The 25285-nt window shown below is 47.8% G+C and overlaps 1 protein-coding gene across 1 annotated transcript; it reads right to left on the bottom strand.

The window, feature by feature from the left end:
• Window positions 1-963: 963 nt before the first annotated feature.
• YPEL5 (yippee like 5) lies at window positions 964-23813 on the bottom strand. Its single transcript, XM_038751867.1, has 4 exons — window positions 23729-23813; window positions 5826-5897; window positions 4400-4574; window positions 964-1911 (listed from the first exon to the last, which is right to left on the bottom strand). Exons 3-4 carry the CDS (start codon window positions 4538-4540, stop codon window positions 1687-1689), a joined length of 366 nt encoding a protein of 121 aa, XP_038607795.1. The 5' UTR covers window positions 4541-4574; window positions 5826-5897; window positions 23729-23813; the 3' UTR covers window positions 964-1686.
• Between the last annotated feature and the right edge of the window lie 1472 nt (window positions 23814-25285).

Here is a 25285-nt window from a genome sequence, read left to right as displayed (position 1 = left end):
CTTTGGACGGGGACAAGGTCTGTCTTCATTCTATGCAGATACATCCGGGATTCAGTGGATTTTTGACTATTGACAAGACAGTCTACCTTTATTGAGCCAGAGGAAAAAAAAACGAGCTTTTTGAAATGTGTAAGAGGGCAGCTGTGGATAAATGCAAATTTGGTCCCCAGTATCAACACATTAAGTAAAACTCTCTTGTACTCGCTCGGCACACAGTAAGTGCTCGATAAACACCACCAGTCTCTCTCGATATAATAATGATGGCATTTATTAAGTGCTTACTATGTGCCAAGCACTGTTCTAAGCGCTGGGGAGGTTACAAGGTGATCAGGTTGTCTCACAGGGGGCTCACAGTCTTCACCCCCATTTTCCAGATGAGGTAACTGAGGCCCAGAGAAGTTGAGTGACTTGCCCAAAGTCACACATCTGACAGTTGGCGGAGCTGGGATTTGAACCCATGACCTCTGACTCTAAAGCCCGGGCTCTTTCCACTGAGCCACGCTGCTTCTCTGCTATCACGTGAAGTTCTGATGTAAAACAGTTGATTTTCTCAGGGGAATAATTCTTTTCTAATAAATGGATCGGCCCTGCTCGCCGAAGCGCAGGTTGGAAAGTCCTGCAGGAGGGAGAACGCGCAGCAGAAAAGGGGATGTGGCAAAACTTACTAAATGTAGCCGCGCTCCAAGACGGGGTGTTTAAATCTGTCTTCCCCTTCTTTTTAAACAGATGCAAATTACATCCTTCCTGCAGGAACAAGGATGCCAGTTTCCTCTTGGATTGCTTTTTGCCTTGAGCATCATGGGTTTAAAAAACAAATTTAATCCCAACAGTTTCAAGTAACCTTATTCTCGGCACTTTCAGTGTAACAGATGAAGAGGAAAATACCTTTTGTTGCCGCAATAATTACTTAGCAAATCCCCCCTCACAATTTTTTGATTACGTTAAAGCAACACAGGACCAGAATTGAACACCGATTACTTTATTTTATATTATTTCTATGCTTAAGTTACAGGAAAAAAAATAAAAAGACAACCAGGTAGTTCTGCCCCATCTTAAAAACATTTCCAATCAACACCGACCGTGTGGAGATGTAACTGGGAATGTGACGTCATCTTCGGGCCAAAACTGACAAGGAAGAATGGGCTCTTTGCTACTGTTCAACCCCAACAAGAATATGGCACAATGGCGAGCACAAGCCATACTAACACTGAACCTTTAGCACTGGTCACAAATTCGGATCCCTTATTTGAAGCTAGCAAAATCAGGGAAAGTTATCACTTCAAAAGTTTTTTAAATTAAGCCCCCCCGCCCCCCAAAAGAAGTTTCAAAACCGCCCTTCCAAGTTTACGCAAAAAAAAAAAAAAAAGACTTTCGCTCTCATATCCTAGATTTTTCCCCTTCGGCCGACTGTATAGCTTGCAGAGTCACTATTGGATTTCAAGCTGTAAATATAAGAGGGAAAGAGGTAAAGGCATCTGCATAGTATTCTTGCTATACACAGGTGAGGGATGGAAAATAGAAAATAAAACAAAAAAGAAAGAGAAAGGTTCCATCAAATTCTAACAACCTCTGTTTCACAGTCCGTGTACCAGAATCGGATGCTAAGGTGACAGTGTGTGTAAGTGGAATTTTTTTTTCTCTGATTGAGTGAAGGAAACCTGGGGGGAGGTGGCAGTCTCTTTCTCTTCAAGAATTATCGGACGGCACGTGCTCCTCAAAGCCCTCGCTCTCTCGAACCAGGGCCCGTTCCAGGATCACGCGGCCCTCTTTATAACGCTGGCTGTCTTCGGTGGCAAACTCGTAGATCCAACCTAGTTTGCTGTTGCAGTTTTTGCAGCTCACGTCTCGAACCATGTGACGGCCAGTGAGCATAACCCGGTCCTGGACTTCGCTGTACTGCAGGTTCACTACCTGAGGAAAATCACAGAGAGAAAGACCCGGGATGACGGGACAGGAGTCGCCTGTCAAATAGGCAGAAACCTGGACGGGGCAGGAGGAAAGCCCATCTCAGTCCGGCTTCGGAGTTCTCACCCGGAAAACCTGGGTACCCATTCATCATCATCATCATCAATCGTATTTATTGAGCGCTTACTATGTGCAGAGCACTGTACTGAGTGCTTGGGAAGTACAAATTGGCAACATATAGAGACAGTCCCTACCCAACAGTGGGCTCAGAGTCTAGAAGGGGGAGACAGAGAACAAAACCAAACATACTAACAAAATAAAATAAATAGAATAGATATGTACAAATAAAATAAATAAATACATAAATAGAGTAATAAATACGTACAAACAGATATACATATGTACAGGTGCTGTGGGGAAGGGAAGGAGGTAAGATGGGGGGATGGAGAGGGGGACGAGGGGAAGAGGAAGGAAGGGGCTCAGTCTGGGAAGGCCTCCTGGAGGAGGTGAGCTCTCAGCAGGGCCTTGAAGGGGGGAAGAGAGCTAGCTTGGCGGATGGGCAGAGGGAGGGCATTCCAGGCCCGGGGGATGACGTGCGCCGGGGGTCGATGGCGGGACAGGAGAGAGCGAGGTACGGTGAGGAGATCAGCGGATAAGCCACGCTCCTTCTCCATGTACGTTACTCGCCCGTGCCAGAAAACCCAGGTCCCATTCATTCAATCATATTTATTCATCATCATCATCAATCGTATGTATTGAGCGCTTACTGTGTGCAGAGCACTGGACTAAGCGCTCGGGAAGTCCAAGCCGGCAACATAGAGAGACGGTCCCTACCCAACAACGGGCTCACAGTCTAGAAGGGGGGGGACAGACGACAAAACACAACACGTAGACAGGTGTCAAAATCGTCAGAACGAACAGAATTACCCAGTAATAGTTGCAAAGACTACAAAATTCAGGACAGAGCAATCTGGGTGAGCCCCGGCCACTAAAGTATTTGAAAAGGCTTCAAGTGGGTCTGGGGTTTATGATGACTTTAGGTAGCGCAGATTGTTTCAGACAGGAAGACAAACAAATCCCTCAAGTCTAACCAGGCACGACATGAAACGCTTAGTACAGTGCTCTGCACAAAGTAAGCGCTCAATAAATACAATTGAATGAATGAATGAAACCCCAAGGAAAATGCCTTCAGATACGAAGGACAACTATAGAGAGTTCTCATGCCTTACCTCAAACATCACCAATCAATCAATCAATCAATCGTATTTATTGAGCGCTTACTATGTGCAGAGCACTGTACTAAGCGCTTGGGAAGTACAAATTGGCAACACATAGAGACAGTCCCTACCCAACAGTGGGCTCACAGTCTTAAAGGGGGAGACAGAGAACAGAACCAAACATACCAACAAAATAAAATAAATAGGATAGAAATGTACAAGTAAAATAAATAAATAAATAAATAGAGTAATAAATATGTACAACCATATATACATATATACAGGTGACATATATACAGGTACCTTACTCTAAGTTTTTTACTGAAGAACCATAGGTGAGAATGCCATTTATTGTACTAAAATAAGTAGTTATAGTAAGCATGGCCTAGTGGATAGATCACTGGGAGTGATCGGCCCTGCTCGCCGAAGCACAGGTTGGAAAGTCCTGCCAGAGGGAGAACTCACAGCAGAAAAGGGGATGTGGCAAAACTTACTAAATGTAGCCGTGCTCAAAGACAGGGTGTTTAAATCTGTCTTCCCCTTCTTTTTAAACAGATGCAAATTACATCCTTTCTGCAGGAACAAGTGATGCCAGTTTCCTCTTGGATTGTTTGGGAGTCTCTGTGCCTCAGTTGCCTCATCTAAGACTGTGGGCCCCATTGGGACACGGACTGTGTCCAACCTGATTAACCTGTATTTACCTCAGTGCTTAATACGGCGCCAGGCACATGGTAAGTGCTTAACGAATACCATAAAAACAAAATAAAATGAAGTAAAAGAATATACAATGAAAAACGTGGGTTTAGGTCATGGCATTTTCAGTTCCGAATGGCTTGTTCAGAGGTTGAGTGAGGCTTTCTAAATAATAATAATAATTGTAGTGTTTGTTAAGCACTAAGCCCGCATAGGGCTTACAGCCTAAATAGGAGGGAGAACAGGTATTTAACCCTCATTTTACTGGTGAGAAAACTGAGGCCGAGAGAAGATAAGTGACTTGACCAAGGTCTCACAGCCGGTAAGTGATAGGGCTAGAATTAGAGCACAGGTCTTCTGATTCCCAGGCCCAAAATCTTCCCATTAGACCTTGAATTTAATTCCAGCTACTGAAGACAATGACAAGCTTCCAGATGAACTTCAAATGAAGCAATTTCTTTCCCTCTCCCTCTCTCACACACACACGAACACACACATTCACACAAGGTAAGATTTCTTCTTTTTAACCCAGTTTTCCCACAAGCTGAAGGAAGCAAGACTTCACAGCATTTCTTCTTACCTACCTTGTTAAAGAGAAAAGCTCTCCCGGTGGCTCCGGTAAAACGTGTGGAGATGAGTTCCGATCGGTTGGTCAGGATCGTGTCACAGTTTGCACAGGAAAACAGGCGAGTGCCGCCAATGTGATCCAGAAAAATTCTGCCCATTTTGGAGTGTTGTTTAATTCAAGCCCTAAAAGAACTAAGGACAAAAAAGGGGGAAAAAAGAGAAGAGGGTGAGTATAATAAATACTGAGATCGAACGTAAGGACCTTCAGAGCTCTAACCTAGGATTTTGATGTAACATACCATCACGAAAGGCATGGGTCTTTTTTTTAAGGATGCCATTAGTCTCTCGAGTTGTAAAGAACACTCAAGATACCAGTGAGAATAGGCTCCCCCAAACAAACGCAAGAAAACAGGATAGATCACTCATTTTCTAAGTAGCAGGAAAATGGTTCACATTTGCTACCAAAGGGTGAAGCAAGTCACTCTGTCCAAATAGTTTGCATTGTCCGATTTTACTTTTATAAGAAACTTGTGGACTGTCAGCTCCTTGAGGGCAGGGATCACATCTACCAGCTCTATTGTATTGTACTTTCCCAAGTGCTTAGTACCTTGCTCTGCACCTAGTGAGCACACAACAAATACCACTGATTGACTGAAACATTGTTCTGATCAATAATTATTGAGCATATAACCCTCAAATCCTCCACACAATTATTCAATGTATTTACTGAACATTTACTGTGTTCAGAGCACTAAGTGCTTGGGAGAGTACAATACAACAGAGTTGTTAAGACATGTCCCCTGCCCACAAGGAGCTTACAGTCTAGAGGGGATGACAGACAATAAAATAAATAACTTATTTACATCCATCGAAATATTTTTCACCTGCAATCCAGACCTTAAGCTATCAGCAAATTATTCCCGCCTAATAGTACTCTATCCAGTGATGCATGGGTGGACAAAGAAGTCCAGAAAGCAGCTGGAGAGCAGTGTGATCTAGTGGAAAGAACACAGATCTTGGAGTCAGAGGCCCTGGGTTCTAATCCTGACTCTGCCACCTGCTTGCTGTGTAACCGTGGGGAAGTCCCTTCACTTCTCTATGCCTCAGTTTCCTCAACCCTAAAATGGGGACTCAAAACCTGTTCAACCTTCTAAGACTGTGAGTCTCCTGCAGGACAGGGACGGTACCTATCCCGGCACTTAGAACATCATCATCATCAATCGTATTTATTGAGCGCTTATGTGCAGAACACTGTACTAAGCGCTTGGGAAGTACAAATTGGCAACATATAGAGACAGCCCCTACCCAACAGTGGGCTCACAGTCTAAAAGGGGGAGACAGAGAACAAAACCAAACAAAGAACAGTGTTTGGCACATAGAAAGCACTTAAATGCCATAAAAAAAAATCAAATTGAGAAAGCCGGCGGTGACAGAAAGACTGACCGAGTTTGATGACTGGAGGGAATCAAGTTTAATACCACGCTGAAGGTCTGAACAGCTGTATCGGATTCCAACCTTAATAGGAAAAAAAAAATCAGGTATCCCCGGGCTACCCAAGTCACAAACTCAAAGAAGGAAATTCCACAATGGCTTACAACTCTGACCATCTTCATCAGAGTAAAACCTTACATTCTAGATTCAAGGACAGGGCAATATGCTGTAATGCTATTTCATTTAAACCCTGAAGAGTGAAACTCTTATCAGGGCTGTTTCTTAAAAGAAGACCTTAAGAGAAGAAGCAGTTTGGCCTAACGGCTGCAGCACAGGCCTGGGGAGTCAGAAGGACCTGGGTTCTAATCACGGCTCCACCAGTTGCCTGGTGAGTGACCTTGGAAAAGTCATTTAACTTCTTTGGGCCTCAGTGACCTCATTTGTAAAGTGAGCCCCCCGTGGGACACCTTGTAACCTCCCCAGCACTTAGAACAGTGCTTTGCACATAGTAAGTGCTCAATAAATGCTATCATCATCATCATTATTATTATTTAGCTTCTTTGGACCTCAGTTACCTCCTCTAAAAAATGGGGATTAAGACTATGAGCCCATGTGGGACATGGACTGTGTACTGCCTGATTAGCTTGTACCACCCCAAGGGTTAGCACAGTGTCTGGCACATAGTAAATGCTTAAATACCATTTAAAAAAAGAAGACCCGTGAAGAAGGCCTGGTGACTTGTCTGCAGGGAGAAGCCACCATGGAGAGGTGAATTTGCTTACCATCATTTCCCTCCTCCTGTTGACAATTAGGGAGGCTGCCAGACATTTGTTAATTTCCTCTATCATTTCCTTTAACTGTACCTTGAATTAAAATAAGTTAGTTTGGTCTGATTTAGTCATCTGGGAACTAGCAGTCGCTATAGGCACACCTCATATAATGAAGTCACAGGGACACATTTGTAGGGGACTTGGTTATTTGTCAGTTCTCTTTTAGACTGTGAGCCCACTGTTGGGTAGGGACTGTCTCTATATGTTGCCAACTTGTACTTCCCAAGCGCTTAGTACAGTGCTCTGCACACAGTAAGCGCTCAATAAATACGATTGATGATGATGATGTTGGGGATGTATTAAACAATTAAGTCAGATCTCAGGGTAAAAAACGTGTTAACAAAAACGCAACAAGACAGTATCTGTGTGTACGTGGTGTTGCCGATTGTGGCTATCGCCCTGAGTCTCTCAACCACCATCACAGCCATAGGCAAGCTTCACCATAAGTGGCATTTTTTTTTTTTTACTACAAATGAAAACTATACATTCGTTACACAAATCTCTTTTCAAGAAGTGTCTCACGTTTAATGTAATGAATATTGAAACCAGGTTTTGTATTGTTACACGATATCAATTTTTAGAGTTTTTGATAAGAAAACAACAATACTCCAAGTATTTCAAATTTCACTAAATTTAGAGAGAAGCTGATTATCCCTCAGGTTGTGTTAGCCTAAAGGATTGGGCTATGTCTTTTCCCTACCTCTCCCTTCCCCCTAGCCTCATCCCAATAACAAGACCCATAACTTCTGCTACTGTTCATTATTTTTACCCACTTCTGATGGCTAACACTGAGCAGTATCCCTAACACACCTATTCCGTTTCCTCCATCCCCCGCCCCCCCCCGCAAATCATGACTCCTAAAATGGTTTTGCAAAAGTACTTTTCCCGGTTCTAATTATGTAATTCACTATGGAAAAAAAGATCAAAAATGTACGTACAGAACTTTGAGTTATACTGCTCATGTTGCTATTTATAAAGTGTCATAAATGTACCCGAGCCTGAAGAACGTGTCAAAGTCTGTGTTAAAGGGGCTAACAACCTACAGGATCTTAGAATCTATCAGAAAAGGGGAAAGGAGCAGTCAACTAAACAAGCAGTTTGGTTTTTTCCCCCCCTTTTTTTTTATAGTATTTATTAAGCGCTTACTATGTGCCGGGCACTGTACTAAGAGCTGGGGTAGATACAAGATAAGCAGGTTGGACTCAGTTCACGCCCCACATGGGGCTCGCAGTCTTAATCTCCAATTTACAGACGAGGTAACTGAGGCACAGAGAAGCTAAGTGACTTGCCCAGCGTCACGCAGCAGACAAGTGTGCAGAGCACTGTACTGAGTGCTTGGGAAGTATAAATGAAGCTTCTCTCAGCCAGAAGGCTTGAGAAGCGGCGTGGCCCAGGTGAAAGAATGCCAGCCTGGGAGTCCCAGGGCCTGGGTTCGAATCCTGGCACCGCCACTTCTGTGACCTTGGGCAAGTGACTTCGCTCCTCGGCGCCTCAATTCCCTCATTTGTAAAATGGGGATTCAATACTCATTCTCTCTTGTGAGCCCCATGTGGGACAGGGATTGTGCCTGATCTACCCCATGTGCTTGACACATGCCGAGTGCTTAAAAAAATACCATTTCTTATTATGCATGGGACCACACTATAGCGCTTACTGTGTGCACAGCACTGTACTGAGTTTTGTTCTCCCTCTCCTGGGATTTCCCTCATTGCTCCTCCCATACAATAACCCATCAAAATCAGTTTTTCGAAAAAGTAAAATGTGTAATACTCCGTTTGGTGTTAAAAAGCCATATTTCGGACATTTTTCTTTTAGGGGTAGCAATAAAAGTACCGCCGAGTGCATACCGGTATAATAATAATAATAATGGCGGCATTTATTAAGCGCTTACTATGTGCCAAGCACTGTTCTAAGCGCCGGGGAGGTTATAAGGTGATCCCACAGGGGGCTCACAGTCTTAACCCCCATTTTACAGATGAGGGAACTGAGGCCCAGAGCAGTCAAGTGACTTGCCCAAAGTCGCACAGCTGGCGATTGGCCGAGCCGGGATTTGAACCCATGACCTCTGACTCCAAAGCCCGGGCTCTTTCCACTGAGCCACGCTGCTGCTCTCTGAAAACAGAAACAGCATTTCCTTTTCACTACCCATCCCCCGGGAGTGTCCCGAGTAAAATCACGGCTTACTATCCTGCCGAAGATCCGTTAAACGATGAATTTCAAAGTTATTTGGTCGGTTTGTCCTCTTTAAGTTATTCGTTGTAATTATACAGCCACTGCATAGCCACTCCGGTCCTTTATTCTGTTCTCTAGCTTTATTCCACTAGATGGAGATTGTGTCCCAGGGAAGAGCAGCACAAGTAATTTTTTCTTCTTGAAAAAAGTTTCACCATTCATTCATTCATTCATTCAATCGTATTTATTGAGCGCTTACTGCGTGCACAGCACTGTACTGAGCGCTTGGGAAGTACAAGTTGGCAACATATAGGGACAGTCCCTACCCAACAGCGGGCTCACAGTCTAAAAGGGGGTGACGGAGAACAAAACCAAACATACTAACGAAATAAAATAAATAGAATAGATATGTACAAGTAAAATAGAGTAATAAATATGTACAAACATAAATACATATGTACAGGTGCCGCGGGGAAGGGAAGGAGGTAAGGTGGGGGGGATGGAGAGGGGGACGAGGGGGAGAATGTGATGCCAATTGTTAGCTGTGTGACTGTGGGCAGGTCACTTCCTCAGTTCCCTCATCTGGAAAATGGGGATGAAAGACTGTGAGCCCCGCCCGTGGGACAACCTGATCACCTTGTAACCTCCCCAGCGCTTAGAACAGTGCTTTGCACATAGTAAGCGCTTAATAAATGCCACTATTCTTATTGTTCTCATTGACCAGTTCTCATGACGCCGTCGCCTCCAACGGTGATAACGGTATTTGTTCATTCATTCATTCATTCAATCGTATTTATTGAGCGCTTACTGTGTGCAGAGCACTGGACTAAGCGCTTGGGAAGTACAAGTTGGCAACAGAACTTTCCATGTGCCAAGCACTATGCTGAGCCTTGGGTAGAAGAGAAGATGGTTAGAAAAAGTCCCTGTCCACGTCGGGCTGAAAGTCGGAGAGAGAGCTGGTGCTTCATCCCCATTTTGTAAAGGGGGACACTGAGGCTCAGAGAAGATAAAGGACTTGCCCAAGGTCACTCAGCAGGAAAGCGGTAGATGCAAGATGAGACCCCGCGCCCCCACACACCCAGATACTAAGTTGCCTTCCTACTAATTTTACTTATTTTACTTGTACCTATCTATTCTATTTATTTTATTAGTATGTTTGGTTTTGTTCTCTGTCTCCCCCTTTTAGACTGTGAGCCCACTGTTGGGTAGGGACTGCCTCTATATGTTGCCAATTTGGACTTCCCAAGCGCTTAGCACAGTGCTCTGCACACAGTAAGCGCTCAGTAAATACGATTGACGATGATGATAACTGAGGTATTTGTTAAGCAAGAGGAGAAGCAGCGGGGTCTAGTGGAAAGAGCACGGACTTGGGAGTCAGAAGACTTGGGTTCTAATCCTGCCTCCACCGCTCTTCGGCTGTGTGACCCCGGGCGAGTCACTTAGCTTCTCTGGGCCTGTTAAGCTCATCTGTAAAACGGGGATTAAGACTGTGAGCCCTCAATGGGACAGGGACTGTGTCCAACCGAATTATCCTGTATCTACCTCGGTGCTTAGTACATAGTAAGTGCTTAGCAAGTAGCACTTTTGTTCATATGTGTTGTTTTGTCGCCTGTCTCCCCCTTCTAGACTGTGAGCCCGCTGTCGGGTAGGGACCGTCTCTCTATAAGAAGCAGCGTGGCTCAGCGGAAAGGGCCCGGGCTTTGGAGTCGGAGGTCATGGGTTCAAATCCCGGCTCGGCCATTTGTCCGCTGTGTGACTTTGGGCAAGTCACTGGACTTCTCTGGGCCTCAGTTCCCTCATCTGGAAAATGGGGATTAAGACTGTGAGCCCCCTGTGGGATGACCTGATCACCCTGTAACCTCCCCAGTGCTTAGAACAGTGCTTCTAATAATAATAATGCCATCATTATTATTATTCCCCACAGCACCTGTATATATGTATATATGTTTGTACATATTTATTACTCTATTTATTCCCCACAGCACCTGTATATATGTATATATGTTTGTACATATTTATTTATTTTACTTGTACATATCTATTCTATTTATTTTATTTTGTTAGTATGTTTGGTTTTGTTCTCTGTCTCCCCCTTTTAGACTGTGAGCCCACTGTTGGGTAGGGACTGTCTCTATATGTTGCCAATCTGTACTTCCCAAGTGCTTAGTACAGTGCTCTGCACACAGTAAGCGCTCAATAAATACGATTGATGATGATGATGATTATTATTATATGTTGCCAGCTTGTACTTCCCAAGAGCTTAGTACAGTGCTCTGCACACAGTAAGCGCTCAATAAATACGATTGAATGATTGAATCACTATTATTACCATTACTATGTGCCAAGCACTGTACTGAGCGCTCTGGTAGATAAAAGAATCAGGGTGGACACAGTCCCTGTCCCACATGAGGCTCACAGTCTAGAAGAGCTATTTAATCCCAATTTCACAGATGGGGAAACTGAGGGCCAGAGAAGTTAAGCCCTTTCCCTAAAGTCCCACAGCAGCAAAGGGGAGGAGCTGGGATTAGAACCCAGGTCTCTTGACTCTCCATGCTCTTTCCATTGGGCCAGGCTTTGGATCAGAGAAGCAGCGTGGCTCCGTGGAAAGAGCCCGGGCTTTGGAGTCAGAGGTCATGGGTTCAAGTCCCGCCTCCGCCAACTGTCAGCTGTGTGACTTTGGGCAAGTCACTTCACTTCTCTGGGCCTCAGTTCCCTCATCTGTCAAATGGGGATGAAGACTGTGAGCCCCCACCGTGGGACAACCTGATCACCTTGTATCCTCCCCAGCGCTTAGAACAGTGCTTTGCACATAGTGAGCGCTTAATAAATGCCATTATTATTATTGTTATTATCAGAGATGCCCTTTTCCTGAGAGGAACAGAGGAGTTTTGTGGATTACCACAAACTGCTCACCTTCATTAGCATAATTAGAGAGTGCTACATCGCTAATTATTCAAACAACCTGATCACCTTGTATCCTCCCCAGCGCTTAGAACAGTGCTTTGCACAGAGTAAGTGCTTAATAAATGCCATTATTATTATTGTTACTATCAGAGATGCCCTTTTCCTGAGAGGAACAGAGGGGTTTGGGGATTACCAGAAATTGCTCACCTCCATTAGCACAGATAATTAGAGAGTGCTACATCGCTAATTATTCAAACAACCTGATCACCTTGTATCCTCCCCAGGGCTTACAACAGTGCTTTGCACAGAGTGAGCGCTTAATAAATGCCATTATTATTATTGTTATTATCAGAGATGCCCTTTCCCTGAGAGGAACAGAGGGGTTTGGGGATTACCAGAGATTGCTCACCTCCATTAGCATAGATAATTAGAGAGTGCTACATCGATAATTATTCAAACAACCGGATCACCTTGCATCCTCCCCAGCGCTTAGAACAGTGCTTTGCACATAGTGAGCGCTTAATAAATGCTATTATTATTATTATTATTATTATTATCAGAGAGGCCCTTTAACAGAGGGGTTTGCGGATTACCAGAAATTGCTCACCCCCATTAGCATAGATAATTAGAGAGTGCTACGTGGCTAATTATTCAAACAACCTGATCACCTTGTATCCTCCCCAGCGCTTAGAACAGTGCTTTGCACAGAGTGAGCGCTTAATAAACGCCATTATTATTATTATTATCAGAGATGCCCTTTTCCTGAGAGGAACAGAGGAGTTTTGTGGATTACCACAAACTGCTCACCTCCATTAGCATAATTAGAGAGTGCTACATGGCTAATTATTCAAACAACCTGATCACCTTGTATCCTCCCCAGCGCTTAGAACAGTGCTTTGCACATAGTGAGCGCTTAATAAATGCTATTATTATTATTATTATTACTATTATTATTATTATTATTATCAGAGATGCCCTTTTCCTGAGAGGAACAGAGGGGTTTGTGGATTACCAGAGATTGCTCACCCCCATTAGCATAGATAATTAGAGGGTGCTACATCGCTAATTACTCAAATGTGGAGGCATTCTGGTGATGACTCACATTAACATTCCTAAGAGGCAGATCTTGGAAGCTTCTGGGAATCTGGGGGAAGGAAGACAGGGATGAGTCTGTAGGGATGCTGCCTGTAAACACACAATCAGCCACCTTGGCTCCTCTATTTTTTTATGGTATTTCTTAAGCACTTACTACATGCCAGGCACTGTGCTAGGCACTGAGGTAGATACAAGCTAATCAGTTTGGACACTGTACTTCCCAAGCGCTTAGTACAGTGCTCTGCACACAGTAAGCGCTCAATAAATACGATTGATGATGATGACGATGACATGGTCCATGAGGCTCACGGTCTTAATCCCCATTCTACAGATGAGGTAACTGGGGCCCAGAGCAGTCACTTGCCCAAGGTCGCACGGCAGACAAGTGATAGATCTGGGATCATCATCATCATCAGTCGTATTTATTGAGCGCTTACTGTGTGCAGAGCACTGTACTGAGCGCTTGGGAAGTACAAATTGGCAACATATAGAGGCATCCCTACCCAACAGTGGGCTCACAGTCTAAAAGGGGGAGACAGGATGAGAACCCAGGTCCTCCTGATTCCCAGGCTTTGTGCTCTACCCACTAGACCACACTGCTTCTACTTTGGAAGACTGACTAAAAGCCGAACTTAAACTTTACCAACATCACTGGTTAAGGGAATTGGTGGGAAAACCGCCACTGAGTCCGACTTCCACATACAAGCTTCATAATCATCATAATGGTGACATCTGTTAATAATAATAATGATAATGTTGGCATTTGTTAAGCGCTTACTCTGTGCAAAGCACTGTTCTAAGCACTGGGGGGGATACAAGGTGATCAGGTTGACCCACGGGGGGCTCACAGTCTTAATCCCCATTTTACAGATGAGGGAACTGAGGCTCAGAGAAGTTAAGGTCACAGCAGACATGTGGCAGAGTCGGGATTCGAACCCATGACCTTCCCAGACTGAGCCCCTTCCTTCCTCTCCCCCTCGTCCCCCTCTCCATCCCCCCATCTTACCTCCCTCCCTTCCCCACAGCACCTGTATAAATGTATATATGTTTGTACATATTTATTTACTCTATTTATTTAATTTATTTGTACATATCTTTTCTATTTATTTTATTTTGTTAGTATGTTTGGTTTTGTTCTCTGTCTCCCCCTTTTAGACTGTGAGCCCACAGTTGGGTAGGGACTGTCTCTATATGTTGCCAATTTGGACTTCCCAAGCGCTTAGTACAGTGCTCTGCACATAGTAAGCGCTCAATAAATACGATTGATGATGATGATGATGATGATGACCTCTGACTCCAAAGCCCGGGCTCTTTCCAATCAATCAGTCGTATTTATTGAGCGCTTACTGTGTGCAGAGCACTTTCCACTGAGCCACGCTGCTTGAATGTAGTGTCTGTTGTTCGTAAGGAGGAAATAAAAGCAGCGTGGCTCAGTGGGAAGAGCCCGGGCTTTGGAGTCAGAGGTCATGGGTTCGAATTCCGGCTCCGCCAACTGTCAGCGGGGTGACTTTGGGCAAGTCACTTCACTTCTCTGGGCCTCAGTTCCCTCATCTGTAAAATGGGGATGAAAACTGTGAGCCCCCCATGGGACAACCTGATCACCTTGTAACCTCCCCAGCGCTGGGAACAGTGCTTTGCACAAAGGAAGCACTTAAATACCATCATTATTATTATTATTATTTTAGAAAATGTCATTTGTGGTAATCGTACCGCATTTCCTAAAGACCCATATTTCACCTACTTTGGGAAAAATACCCCGGAACTATTCAGTGTAATAGATACTAAATGATGGAACAGTTCTCTGGACATATTTGTTCGCAGCTATTTCTAATTACTAACACATGGTTGATAGCCTTTACAAAAAGCATGACGAATTTACAATCTGAGAGCCTATGTACATGTTTTGTTTTGTTGTCTTTCTATTTATTTTATTTTGTTAATAAGTTTTGTTTTGTTGTCTGTCTCCCCCTTCTAGAGTGTGAGCCCGTTGTTGGGTAGGGACCGTCTCTATATGTTGCCAACCTGTACTTCCCAAGCGCTTAGTACAGTGCTCTGCACACAGTAAGCACTGAATAAATAATAATTATAATAACGATGGCATTTGTTAAGCGCTTACTATGTGCAAAGCCCTGTTCTAAGCACTGGGGAGGGGAAACAAGGTAATGAGGTTGTCGCACGTGGGGCTCAAAGTCTTAATCCCCATTTTACAGATGAGGTAGCTGAGGCTCAGAGAGGTTAAGTGACTTACCCAAGGTCACACAGCAGACATGTGGCAGAGCCGGGATTCGAACCTATGATCTCTGACTCCAAAGCCCGGGCTCTTTCCACTGAGCCACGCCGCCGACTGAATGAATGAATAATTGAGAGTCTTGGGCACAGAAATGAAGGAAGGAAACAAGAATAAGAAAAGCGAGACTATTCCAGAGAGAAAATTCTCAGGCCAATGAAAAACAAACAAAAAACGACTCATTTCAGTACCGAAACTCATTCAAGGTCTAGTTTTGGTTAATGTCACTGATTTTTTTGCAATGTCTCCGGTTCTAAGGTGGTTGTTACCATAAATTTGCCACGGTAACCACGCTCCAATTGATAAAAACTTCCAAAGGCAATCCCCAGAGCGCCTTCGGAAGAATTTATAAATTTCCCCACTTTTCAAAATTGCACCGATATCATCTAGCACACACCCACATTACTCAACACCAGTGCATGAGCTAATGATGCAATGCAGTGAGTCGGCAGGGCAATTAGGATTTGTAATCTCCCCCAAACAGCTTTTGGCTTCAGAGACTTCACAATCCTTCCCTCTAATAAAGAGTGGAAAACAACTTCAGCAGGAAAGACAGTAATGGTGTTATGGCTTCAGATTTAGAACATCCCAGTTACAGTTCAGCTGCTACCTGCTTCATATTTATTCTATTTATTAATAATAATAAATCAATAATTAATAATAATAATAATTAATAATAAAGAGTGGAAAATAACTTTAGCGGGAAAGACAGTAATTGGTGTTATGGCTTCAGATTCAGAACATCCCAGTTATGGTTCAGCTGCTACCTGTCCAACAAATTCTGATCTATTTATTTGACTTGTACATATTTATTCTATTTATTTTATTCTGTTAATATGTTTTGTTCTCTGTCTTCCCCTTCTAGACTGTGAGCCCGCTGTTGGGTAGGGACCGTCTCTAGATGTTGCCAACTTGTACTTCCCAAGCGCTTAGTACAGTGCTCTGCACACAGTAAGCGCTCAATAAATACGATTGAATGAATGAATGAATGTAATTTAGGGCCTTGCAAATCCTCTTCCCCTCAATTTTTTAAAATGCTATTTGCTAAGTGTTTACTATGCACACAGTAAGTAGTCTGTTATGTGGCCTTTTGACAAATCAATTAATCTATTTTAGCTATTTAGCTATTTTACCCCAGCACTGTCCTAAGTGCTGGGGTAGATACAAGCTAAGCGGGTTGGACGGGGATCCCAGTCTTAATCCCCATTTTACAGGCGGGGTAACTGAGGCCCAGAGAAGTGAAGTGTCTTGCCCGAGGTCACACAGCAGCCAAGCGGAAGCGTCAGAATTAGAACCCAGGTCCTTCTGACTCTCAGGCCTGTGGTCTATCCACCAGGTCAAGCTGCTTCTCCTTACAATATTTTTGCATGTTTTCCCCAGTGCCTATGGCACACTGAAGGCATTACGTTCTTATCATCATCAATCGTATTTATTGAGCGCTTACTGTGTGCAGAGCACTGTACTAAGCGCTTGGGAAGTACAAGTTGGCAACATATAGAGACAGTCCCTACCCAACAGTGGGCTCACAGTCTAAAAGACTTAGACTGTAGTTCTTGGACTGTAAGCCCGTTGTGGGCAGGGTTGTGTCTCTCTTTACTGCTGTACTGCACTTTCCAAGCGCTTAGTACAGTGCTTTGCACCCACTAAGCGCTCAATAAATACGACTGAATGAAGTGCACAAGTGCTTTGTAAATTCCAGTTCTCATTTTCCCCCTCAACATCCCTGTACGGTAGGGAGAAACGGATAATAGTTTCATTTTCTTTTTCTCACTTCCCCTCTAGACTGTAATTGTTGCGGGCAAGGAACATTCACCCGTTCATTCAATCGTATTTATTGAGCGCTTACTGTGTGCAGAGCACTGTACTAAGCGCTTGGGAAGTCCAAGTTGGCAACATACAGAGGCGGTCCCTACCTAACAACGGGCTCACAGTCTAGGTTGTGTGCAAAGCACTATCCAAAGTGCTTGGGAGAGTACAATGCAACAATAAACACATTCCCTGCCTATAATTTTATAGTCTACGGGGGACCTGAAACCTCATTCTCCTTGACTGGCAGACTAGTTCCACCATACTAATAGCAGAGAAGCAGCATGGCTCAGTGGAAAGAGCCCGGGCTTTGGAGTCGGAGGTCATGGGTTCGAATCCCGGCTCCACCAATAGTCAGCCGTGTGACTTTGGGCAAGTCACTTCACTTCTCTGGGCCTCAGTTCCCTCATCTGTAAAATGGGGATTAAGACTGTGAGCCCCCTGTGGGACAACCTGATCACCCTGTAACCTCCCCAGTGGTTAGAACAGTGCTTTGCACATAGTAAGCACTTAATAAATGCCATTATTATTATTATTACCAAATGGAAGCCAATTACTTGGAAAGTATTATAGCATGGCTTAGTGGACAGAGCACGGGACTGGGAGTCAGAAGGTCATGGGTTCTAATTCTGCCTCCTCCATTTGCCTGCTCTGTGTGACCCTGAGCGAGTCACTTCACTGGCTCAGTGGTAAGAGCCCGGGCTTGGGACTCAGAGGTCGTGGGTTCAAATCCCAGTTCCACCACTTGTCAGCCGTGTGACTTTGGGCAAGTCACTTCACTTCTCTGGGCCTCAGTTCCCTCATCTGGAAAATGGGGATGAAGACAGTGAGCCCCCCGTGGGACAACCTGATCACCTTGTAACCTCCCCGGCGCTTTGAACAGTGCTTTGCACAGAGAAAGCGCTTAATAAATGCATTATCATTATTACTTCCACTGAGCCACGCTGCTTCTCTTAACTTCTCTGAGCCTCAGTTCCCTCATCCGTCTAATGGGGATGGAGACTGTGAGCCCCACAGGGGACAACCTGATCACCTTGTATCCCAGCCCAGCGTTTAGAACAGGGCTTCGCACATAGTAAGCACTTAAAGGCCATGATTATGTTTTTATTATTATGCATTCTCTGGAACCCCCCGCCTTGTAAAATTCATTCAATCGTATTTATTGAGCGCTTACTGTGTGCAGAGTACTGTAATAAGCACTTGAGCACTGTACTAAGGGATTGAGGCTGGGAGCTCCAAGTGGGACAGGGACTCCGACCAACCCCATGTGCTCGTTTGTTCCCCAGCGCTTAGTACAGTGCCTGGCACACACTTTTAGACTGTGAGCCCACTGTTGGGTAGGGACTGTCTCTATATGTTGCCAATTTGTGCTTCCCAAGCGCTTAGTACAGTGCTCTGCACATAGTAACTGCTCAATAAATACGATTGATTGATTGATTGATAGTAAGCGCTTAACCAATGCCGCAATGATTCGTTATTATTTAGGCCTCCCTAGAGGCAGCACTGCGGTGGATCCCCGACGCATGCGCACATCTCCGCTCCCCCCGCCCTTCCGCGCGTGCGCACACCGCGGCTCGGCCCACGCTAGTGCGCCTGCGCCCCGGACGCCTGCCAAGGGCCCTAGGCAACGGCTGATCGCGCGTCACGTGACGCCGGGGGAGCCAATCAGAAGGCGCCCAGCGGCCTGGATTGTGGCCCTCCTACAACACAACAACACACTAGGCGGAAACAGCTGACCACAGCAGGAGAGAGAGAGACACACACCACCAACAACAACAACAGAGGGGAGGGGATGGGCCGAGGCGGGCAGAAAAGTTATTATTATTATTATTATTATTATTATTATTATTATTATTAAAGTTGAGGCTCAAGGGTTTTTTCACTTGATGATGATGATGGCATTTATTAAGCGCTTACTATGTGCAAAGCACTGTTCTAAGCGCTGGGGTGGATACAAGGTGATCAGGTTGCCCCACGGGGGGCTCACAGTCTTCATCCCCATTTTACAGAGGAGGTAACTGAGGCCCAGAGAAGCGAAGTGACTTGCCCAAAGTCACACGGCTGACAAGTGGCAGAGCCGGGATTTGAACCCACGACCTCTGACTCCAAAGCCCGGGCTCTTTCCACTGAGCCACGCTGCTTCCCCACGTTAGGGGCCCGGGCCCCAGTCTGGAGTCACACCATGAGAAGCGTTGTGGCTCCGTGGAGAGAACACGGGCTTGGGAGTCAGGGGTCGTGGGTTCTAATAATAAGAATGATAGGGTTTATTAAAAGCTTGCTCACACTATGAGAAGCGTTGTGGCTCCGTGGAGAGAACACGGGCTAGAGAAGAAGCAGCATGGCTCAGTGGAAATCAATCAATCAATCAATCGTATTTATTGAGCGCTTACTGTGTGCAGAGCACTGTACTAAGCGCTTGGGAAGTCCAAGTTGGCAACATAGAGAGACGGTCCCTACCCAACAGTGGGCTCACAGCCTGGGCTCTGGAGTCAGAAGTCATGGGTTCCAATCCCGGCTCTGCCAATTGCCAACTGTGTGACTTTGGGCAAGTCACTTCACTTCTCTGGGCCTCAGTTACCTCATCTGTGAAATGGGGATGAAGACTGTGAGCCCCCTGTGGCACAACCTGATCACCTTGTAACCTCCCCAGAGCTTAGAACAGTGCTTTGCACACAGTAAGCGCTTAATAAATGCTATCATTATTATTATTATTACTAGTAGGAGTCAGGGGTCGTGGGTTCCAATAATAATAATGATAGCATTTATTAAGCGCTTACTATGTGCAAGGCACTGTTCTAAGCGCTGGGGCACTGTTCTAATCCCGCCTCCGCCCCTTGTCAGCTGTGTGACTCTGGGCAAGTCACTTCAACTTCTCTAGGCCTCAGTTCCCCATCTATAAAAATGGGGGTGAAGACCGTGAGCCCCACCTGGGACAACCTGATTACCTTGTATCTCCCCCAGCGCTTAGAAAAGTGCTTGGCACCTAGTAAGCGCTTAAATACCATAATTATTATTATTATCCACCTCCCCAATATACCCCAATGGGGCAAGGCAGAACAGAGCCACAGAACTTCATCTCCTTCAGAAGCAGCGTGGCTCAGTGGAAAGAGCCCGGGCTTTGGAGTTAGAGGTCACGGGGTCAAATCCCGGCTCTGCCAACTGTCAGCTGGGTGACTTTGGGCAAGTCACTTCACTTCTCTGGGCCTCAGTTACCTCATCTGTCAAATGGGGATTAAGACTGTGAGCCCCCCGGGGGACAACTTGATCACCTTGTCACCTCCCCAGCACTTAGAACAGTGCTTTGCACATAGTAAGCGCTTAACAAATACCATCATCATTATTATTATGGGGGTGAAACCGCCACTTGTCAGCTGTGTGACTTTGGACAAGTCACTTCTCTGTGCCTCAGTTCCCTCATCTGTAAAATGGAGATGAAGACTGAGCTCCATGTGGGACAACCTGATAACCTTGTATCAATCAATCAATCAATCGTATTTATTGAGCGCTTACTATGTGCAGAGCACTGTACTAAGCGCTTGGGAAGTACAAATTGGCAACACATACCCCAGCGCTTAAAACGGTGCTTGGCACATAGTAAGTGCTTAACAAATAGTGAGCGCTTAACAAATACCATCATTAGTATTAAAAGGAGAGCGATCTGATCGACAACGGATCCATCTGGCTCCGTAACATGGGGAAAAGCTGGAAAAGATGGCTTGGGAGTCAGAGGTCATATGTTCTAATCCCCGCTCTGCTACTCGTCAGCTGTGTGACTTTGGGCAAGTCACTTCACTGGGCCTCAGTTACCTCACCTGTAAAATGGGGATGAAGACTGTGAGCCCCAAATGGGACAACCTGGTTACCTTGTATCCCCCCCCAGAGCTTAGAACAGTGCTTGGCACATAGTAAGAGCTTGACAAATGCCATCATCATCATCATCTTTGTGACAGGCAGCTGAAACCATTGTGCGAGTGGGGGAGGACCTGACCCGAAAGAAGAAATCCCCCTCTGCCCTACCCACTTCTCCTCCCGTCTTTATATATTGCCAACTTGTGCTTCCCAAGCGCTTAGTGCAGTGCTCTGCACACAGTAAGCGCTCAATAAATACGATTGAACGAATGAATGAACGAACGTGTGTCTGTACATATTACTCTATTTTATTAATCATGTGTATATAGCTATAATTACATTTATCCTGATGGTATAAATCTACACCTGTCTACTTGTTTTGTTGTCTGTCTCCCCCTTCTCATTCATTCATTCATTCATTCATTCATTCAATTCTCGACTGTGCGCCCGTTGTTGGGGAGGGACCGTCTCTAGCTGTTGCCGAATTGTGCTTTCCAAGCGCTTAGTCCAGTGCTCTGCACACAGTAAGCGCTCAGTAAATGCGATTGAATGAATGAATGAACGTGTGTCTGGACATATTACTCTATTTTATTAATCATGTGTATATAGCTATAATTATATTTATCCTGATGGCATAAATCTACACCTGTCGACTTGTTTTGTTGTCTGTCTCCCCCTTCTCGACCGTGAGCCCGTCGTCGGGGAGGGCCCGGCTCTAGCTGTTGCCGAATTGTGCTTTCCAAGCGCTTAGTCCAGTGCTCCGCACACAGTCGGCGCTTCAGAAAGACGGATGAATGAATGAGCCCGTTGTTGGGGACGGACCGTCTCCTTTTCCGAGCAAGCGCTTAGTCCAGTGCTCCGCGCACAGTCGTAAGCGCTCCACAAAGACCGCGGGAGGAAGGGAGGAAAGAAAGTGGGCAAGGCGAGGCGTGTTGCTCTTGGGTGAGGGAGGAGAGAGGGCACAGCTGAGGTGGTGGGCGGGGCACGGGGAGGGCGAAGAGGACTAAGGGGAGCAGGGGGAGGACACAGGGGACTAAGGGGAGCAGGGGGAGGATGAAGAGGGGCAGGGGGAGGACGAAGAAGACTAAGAGGGGCAGGGGGAGGATGAAGAGGAGCAGAGGGAGGCCGAAGAGGAGCAGAGGGAGGCCGAAGAGGGGCAGGGGGAGGCCGAAGAGGGGCAGGGGGAGGCCGAAGAGGGGCAGGGGGAGGACTAAGAGGAGCAAGGGGAGGATGAAGGGGAGCAGGGGGAGGACATAGAGGACTAAGAGGAGCAGGGGGAGGATGAAGAGGGGCAGGGGGAGGCCGAAGGGGACTAAAAGAGGAGCAGGGGGAGGATGAAGAGGGGCAGGGGGAGGACGAAGAGGACTAAGAGGAGCAGGGGGAGCATGAAGAGGGGCAGAGGGAGGCCGGAGAGGGGCAGAGGGAGGACAGAGAGGACTAAGAGGAGGAGGGGGAGGATGAAGAGGAGCAGGGGGAGGCCGAAGGGGACTAAGAGGAGCAGGGGGAGGACGAAGAGGAGCAGGGGGAGGACGAAGAGGAGCAGGGAGAGGATGAAGAGGGGCCAGGGGGAGGATGGAGAGGGGCAGGGGGAGGATGGAGAGGGGCAGGGGGAGGACATAGAGGACTAAGAGGGGCCAGGGGGAGGATGGAGAGGGGCAGGGGGAGGATATAGAGGACTAAGAGGAGCAGGGGGAGGATGAAGAGGGGCAGGGGGAGGACAGAGAGGCCTAAGAGGAGGAGGGGGAGGATGAAGAGGAGCAGGGGGAGGCCGAAGGGGACTAAGAGGAGCAGGGGGAGGACGAAGAGGAGCAGGGGGAGGACGAAGAGGAGCAGGGGGAGGACGAAGAGGAGCAGGGGGAGGATGAAGAGGGGCCAGGGGGAGGATGGAGAGGGGCAGGGGGAGGCCGAAGAGGGCTAAGAGGAGCAGGGGGAGGATGAAGAGGGGCAGGGGGAGGCCGAAGAGGGGCAGGGGGAGGACACAGAGGCCTAAGAGGAGGAGGGGGAGGATGAAGAGGAGCAGGGGGAGGCCGAAGGGGACTAAGAGGAGCAGGGGGAGGACGAAGAGGATCAGGGGGAGGACGAAGAGGGGCCAGGGGGAGGACGGAGAGGGGCAGGGGGAGGATGAAGAGGGGCCAGGGGGAGGATGGAGAGGGGCAGGGGGAGGCCGAAGAGGACTAAGAGGAGCAGGGGGAGGATGAAGAGGAGCAGGGGGAGGATGAAGGGGAGCAGGGGGAGGCCGGAGAGGGGCAGGGGGAGGACATAGAGGACTAAGAGGGGCAGGGGGAGGATGAAGAGGACTAAGGGGAGCAGGGGGAGGACAAAGAGGGGCAGGGGGAGGATGAAGAGGACTAAGGGGAAGATGAAACATACATATTTATTACTCTATTTATCTATTTATTTATTTATTTTACTTGTACATTTCTATCCTACTTATTTTATTTTGTTGGTATGTTTGGTTCTGTTCTCTGTCTCCCCCTTTGAGACTGTGAGCCCACTGTTGGGTAGGGACTGTCTCTATGTGATGCCAATTTGTACTTCCCAAGCGCTTAGTACAGTGCTCTGCACATAGTAAGCGCTCAATAAATACGATTGATTGATTGATTGATTGATGAAGAGGACTAAGAGGAGCAAGGGGACGACGAAGAGGAGCAGGGGGAGGATGAAGAGGAGCAGGGGGAGGCCGAAGAGGACTAAGAGGAGCAGGGGGAGGCCGAAGAGGAGCGGGGGGGGGGGGGGGACTTAGAGAGGGAGTCCGAAGAGGGTCAGGGGGAGTCCGAAGGGGGCGGCCGTTGGGGCTGCTTTCTTCCGGGGGCGGAGGGGGGCGGGGGGACGGTCCCGAGCCGGGCCGGGCCGGGCGGGGCGGGGCTGGGGGTCTGAGGGCCCCGGGGGACCCTCGGGCCGCCCCGAAAACGGGAAACGGCGCCCGCCCGTCTGTCCGCCCGCCCGCGGCCCCTTCCCTTCCGGGCCCTTACCTCAGGGACGAGGCCGAGGCGGAGGAGGAGGAGGAGGCCGAGGCGTCGTCGGCGGCGGCGGCGGCGCCTGGTCCGTCAGCTGAGGCGGCTCGGGCTCCGTCGGCCCGTCACGCCCGTCAATCACCCGACACGGACGCGCCCCCCGCCCGGCCGCCAGTGACGTCACCCGGGAAGCCACGCCCCCTCCCCGGATGCCCACGCCCCCTCGTCCTCCTCCCTTCAGAGCCCAGAACGGTCTGGGACGTCGGTCGGAAAGCCCCGCCCCGCCCCGCCCTCCCCGCGATGGCCACGCCCCCTCCCCGTCGGAGAGCCCGAGCCCGTCTGTGACGTCACCCGGAAAGTCCCGCCCCTCTCCGAGGTGGCCACGCCCCCTCCCCCCCCCCAGGAGAGCCCAGTCATTCATTCGATCGCATTCACTGAGCGCTTACTGTGCGCGGAGCACCGCACTAAGCGCTTGGGATGCACAAATCGGCAACAGAGACGGCCCCTACCCAACAACGGGCTCACGGTCCCGTCCAAGACGTCGCCCGGCAAGCCCCGCCCCTCCCCTCCCGAGCTGGCCACGCCCCTTCCCTGGAGAACCCATCCACATCCATGACGTCACCAACAGGCCCCGCCCCTACCACGAGGCCCCGCCCCCAGTAGAGCTCAGCCAATCAGGACGCCCGATCCGGCCACGCCCCTTCCCCGCCTCCCTTCAGAGAACCCAGTGACGTCACCCGGAAAGCCCCGCCCCCGAGGTGACCCCGCCCCTTTCCCCGGAGAGCCCGACCACACCCACAACGTCACAAACAAGCCCCGCCCCCCCCACGAGGCCCCGCCCCTACGAGCGCTCAGCCAATCAGCACGCCCGATCGGCCTCTCCCCTTCCCCCGCCTCTCAGGAGAACCTAGTCACGTCCGTGACGTCATCCGGAAAGCCCCGCCCCTCCAGATATGGCCACGCCCCTTTCCACGGAGAGCCTAACCCCGCCCATGACGTTGCCAAAACGAGCCCCGCCCCCCTGCGAGGCCCCGCCCCCTGGGGCGCTCAGCCAATCAGGACGCCCGATCCGGCTCGCCGCCGGCCAATGGGACGGGCCGCTCTCCCCAGCTGAGAACGCACAAACACTGCGGCCACGTGAACCGATCTCTTAAAGGGGAAGGCGCCCCTTTCTTAGGGAAACTAAAGTGGTTTGGGGGGAGCAGAGTGAAGACTGCAGCGTGTCCAGATTTAGGGAGGCCGCTCCCGCTTTAAAAACAGGCTCCCAAAATGCGCTCCGCTAAAGAAAACGTGAAAATGGGCCCTGCAAATTTCTAATAATAATTGTGCTATTTGTTAAACGCTTACTATGCGCCAGGCACTGTACTAAACACTGGGGTGGACAAAGGCAAATCGGATTGGATGCAGTCCCTGCCCCAAGTGGGGCCCACAGTCTCAATCCCCGTTTTACAGATGAGGTAACTGAGTCCCAGAGAAGTGAGGTGACTTGCCCAAGGTCGCACAGCAGACAAGAATAATAATAATAATGGCATTTGTTAAGCGTTTACTATATGCCAAGCACTGTTCTATGCGCTG

Source organism: Tachyglossus aculeatus, chromosome 9 (genome assembly GCF_015852505.1).
Source record: "Tachyglossus aculeatus isolate mTacAcu1 chromosome 9, mTacAcu1.pri, whole genome shotgun sequence".
Lineage (NCBI taxonomy): Eukaryota > Metazoa > Chordata > Mammalia > Monotremata > Tachyglossidae > Tachyglossus > Tachyglossus aculeatus.
The sequence above is the reverse complement of the archived record's forward strand: the minus strand, read 5'-3'. Positions and strand labels throughout refer to the sequence as shown.

What these genes read in the sequence shown, in the direction of transcription:
- YPEL5 (XM_038751867.1), bottom strand. Translation starts at nt 4,540, where the DNA reads ATGGGCAGAATTTTTCTGGATCACATTGGCGGCACTCGCCTGTTTTCC. An exon ending in GAGCTTTTCTCTTTAACAAG is followed by an intron (nt 1,912 to 4,399) that starts GTAGGTAAGAAG and finishes GATTTTCCTCAG; the next exon opens with GTAGTGAACCTGCAGTACAG.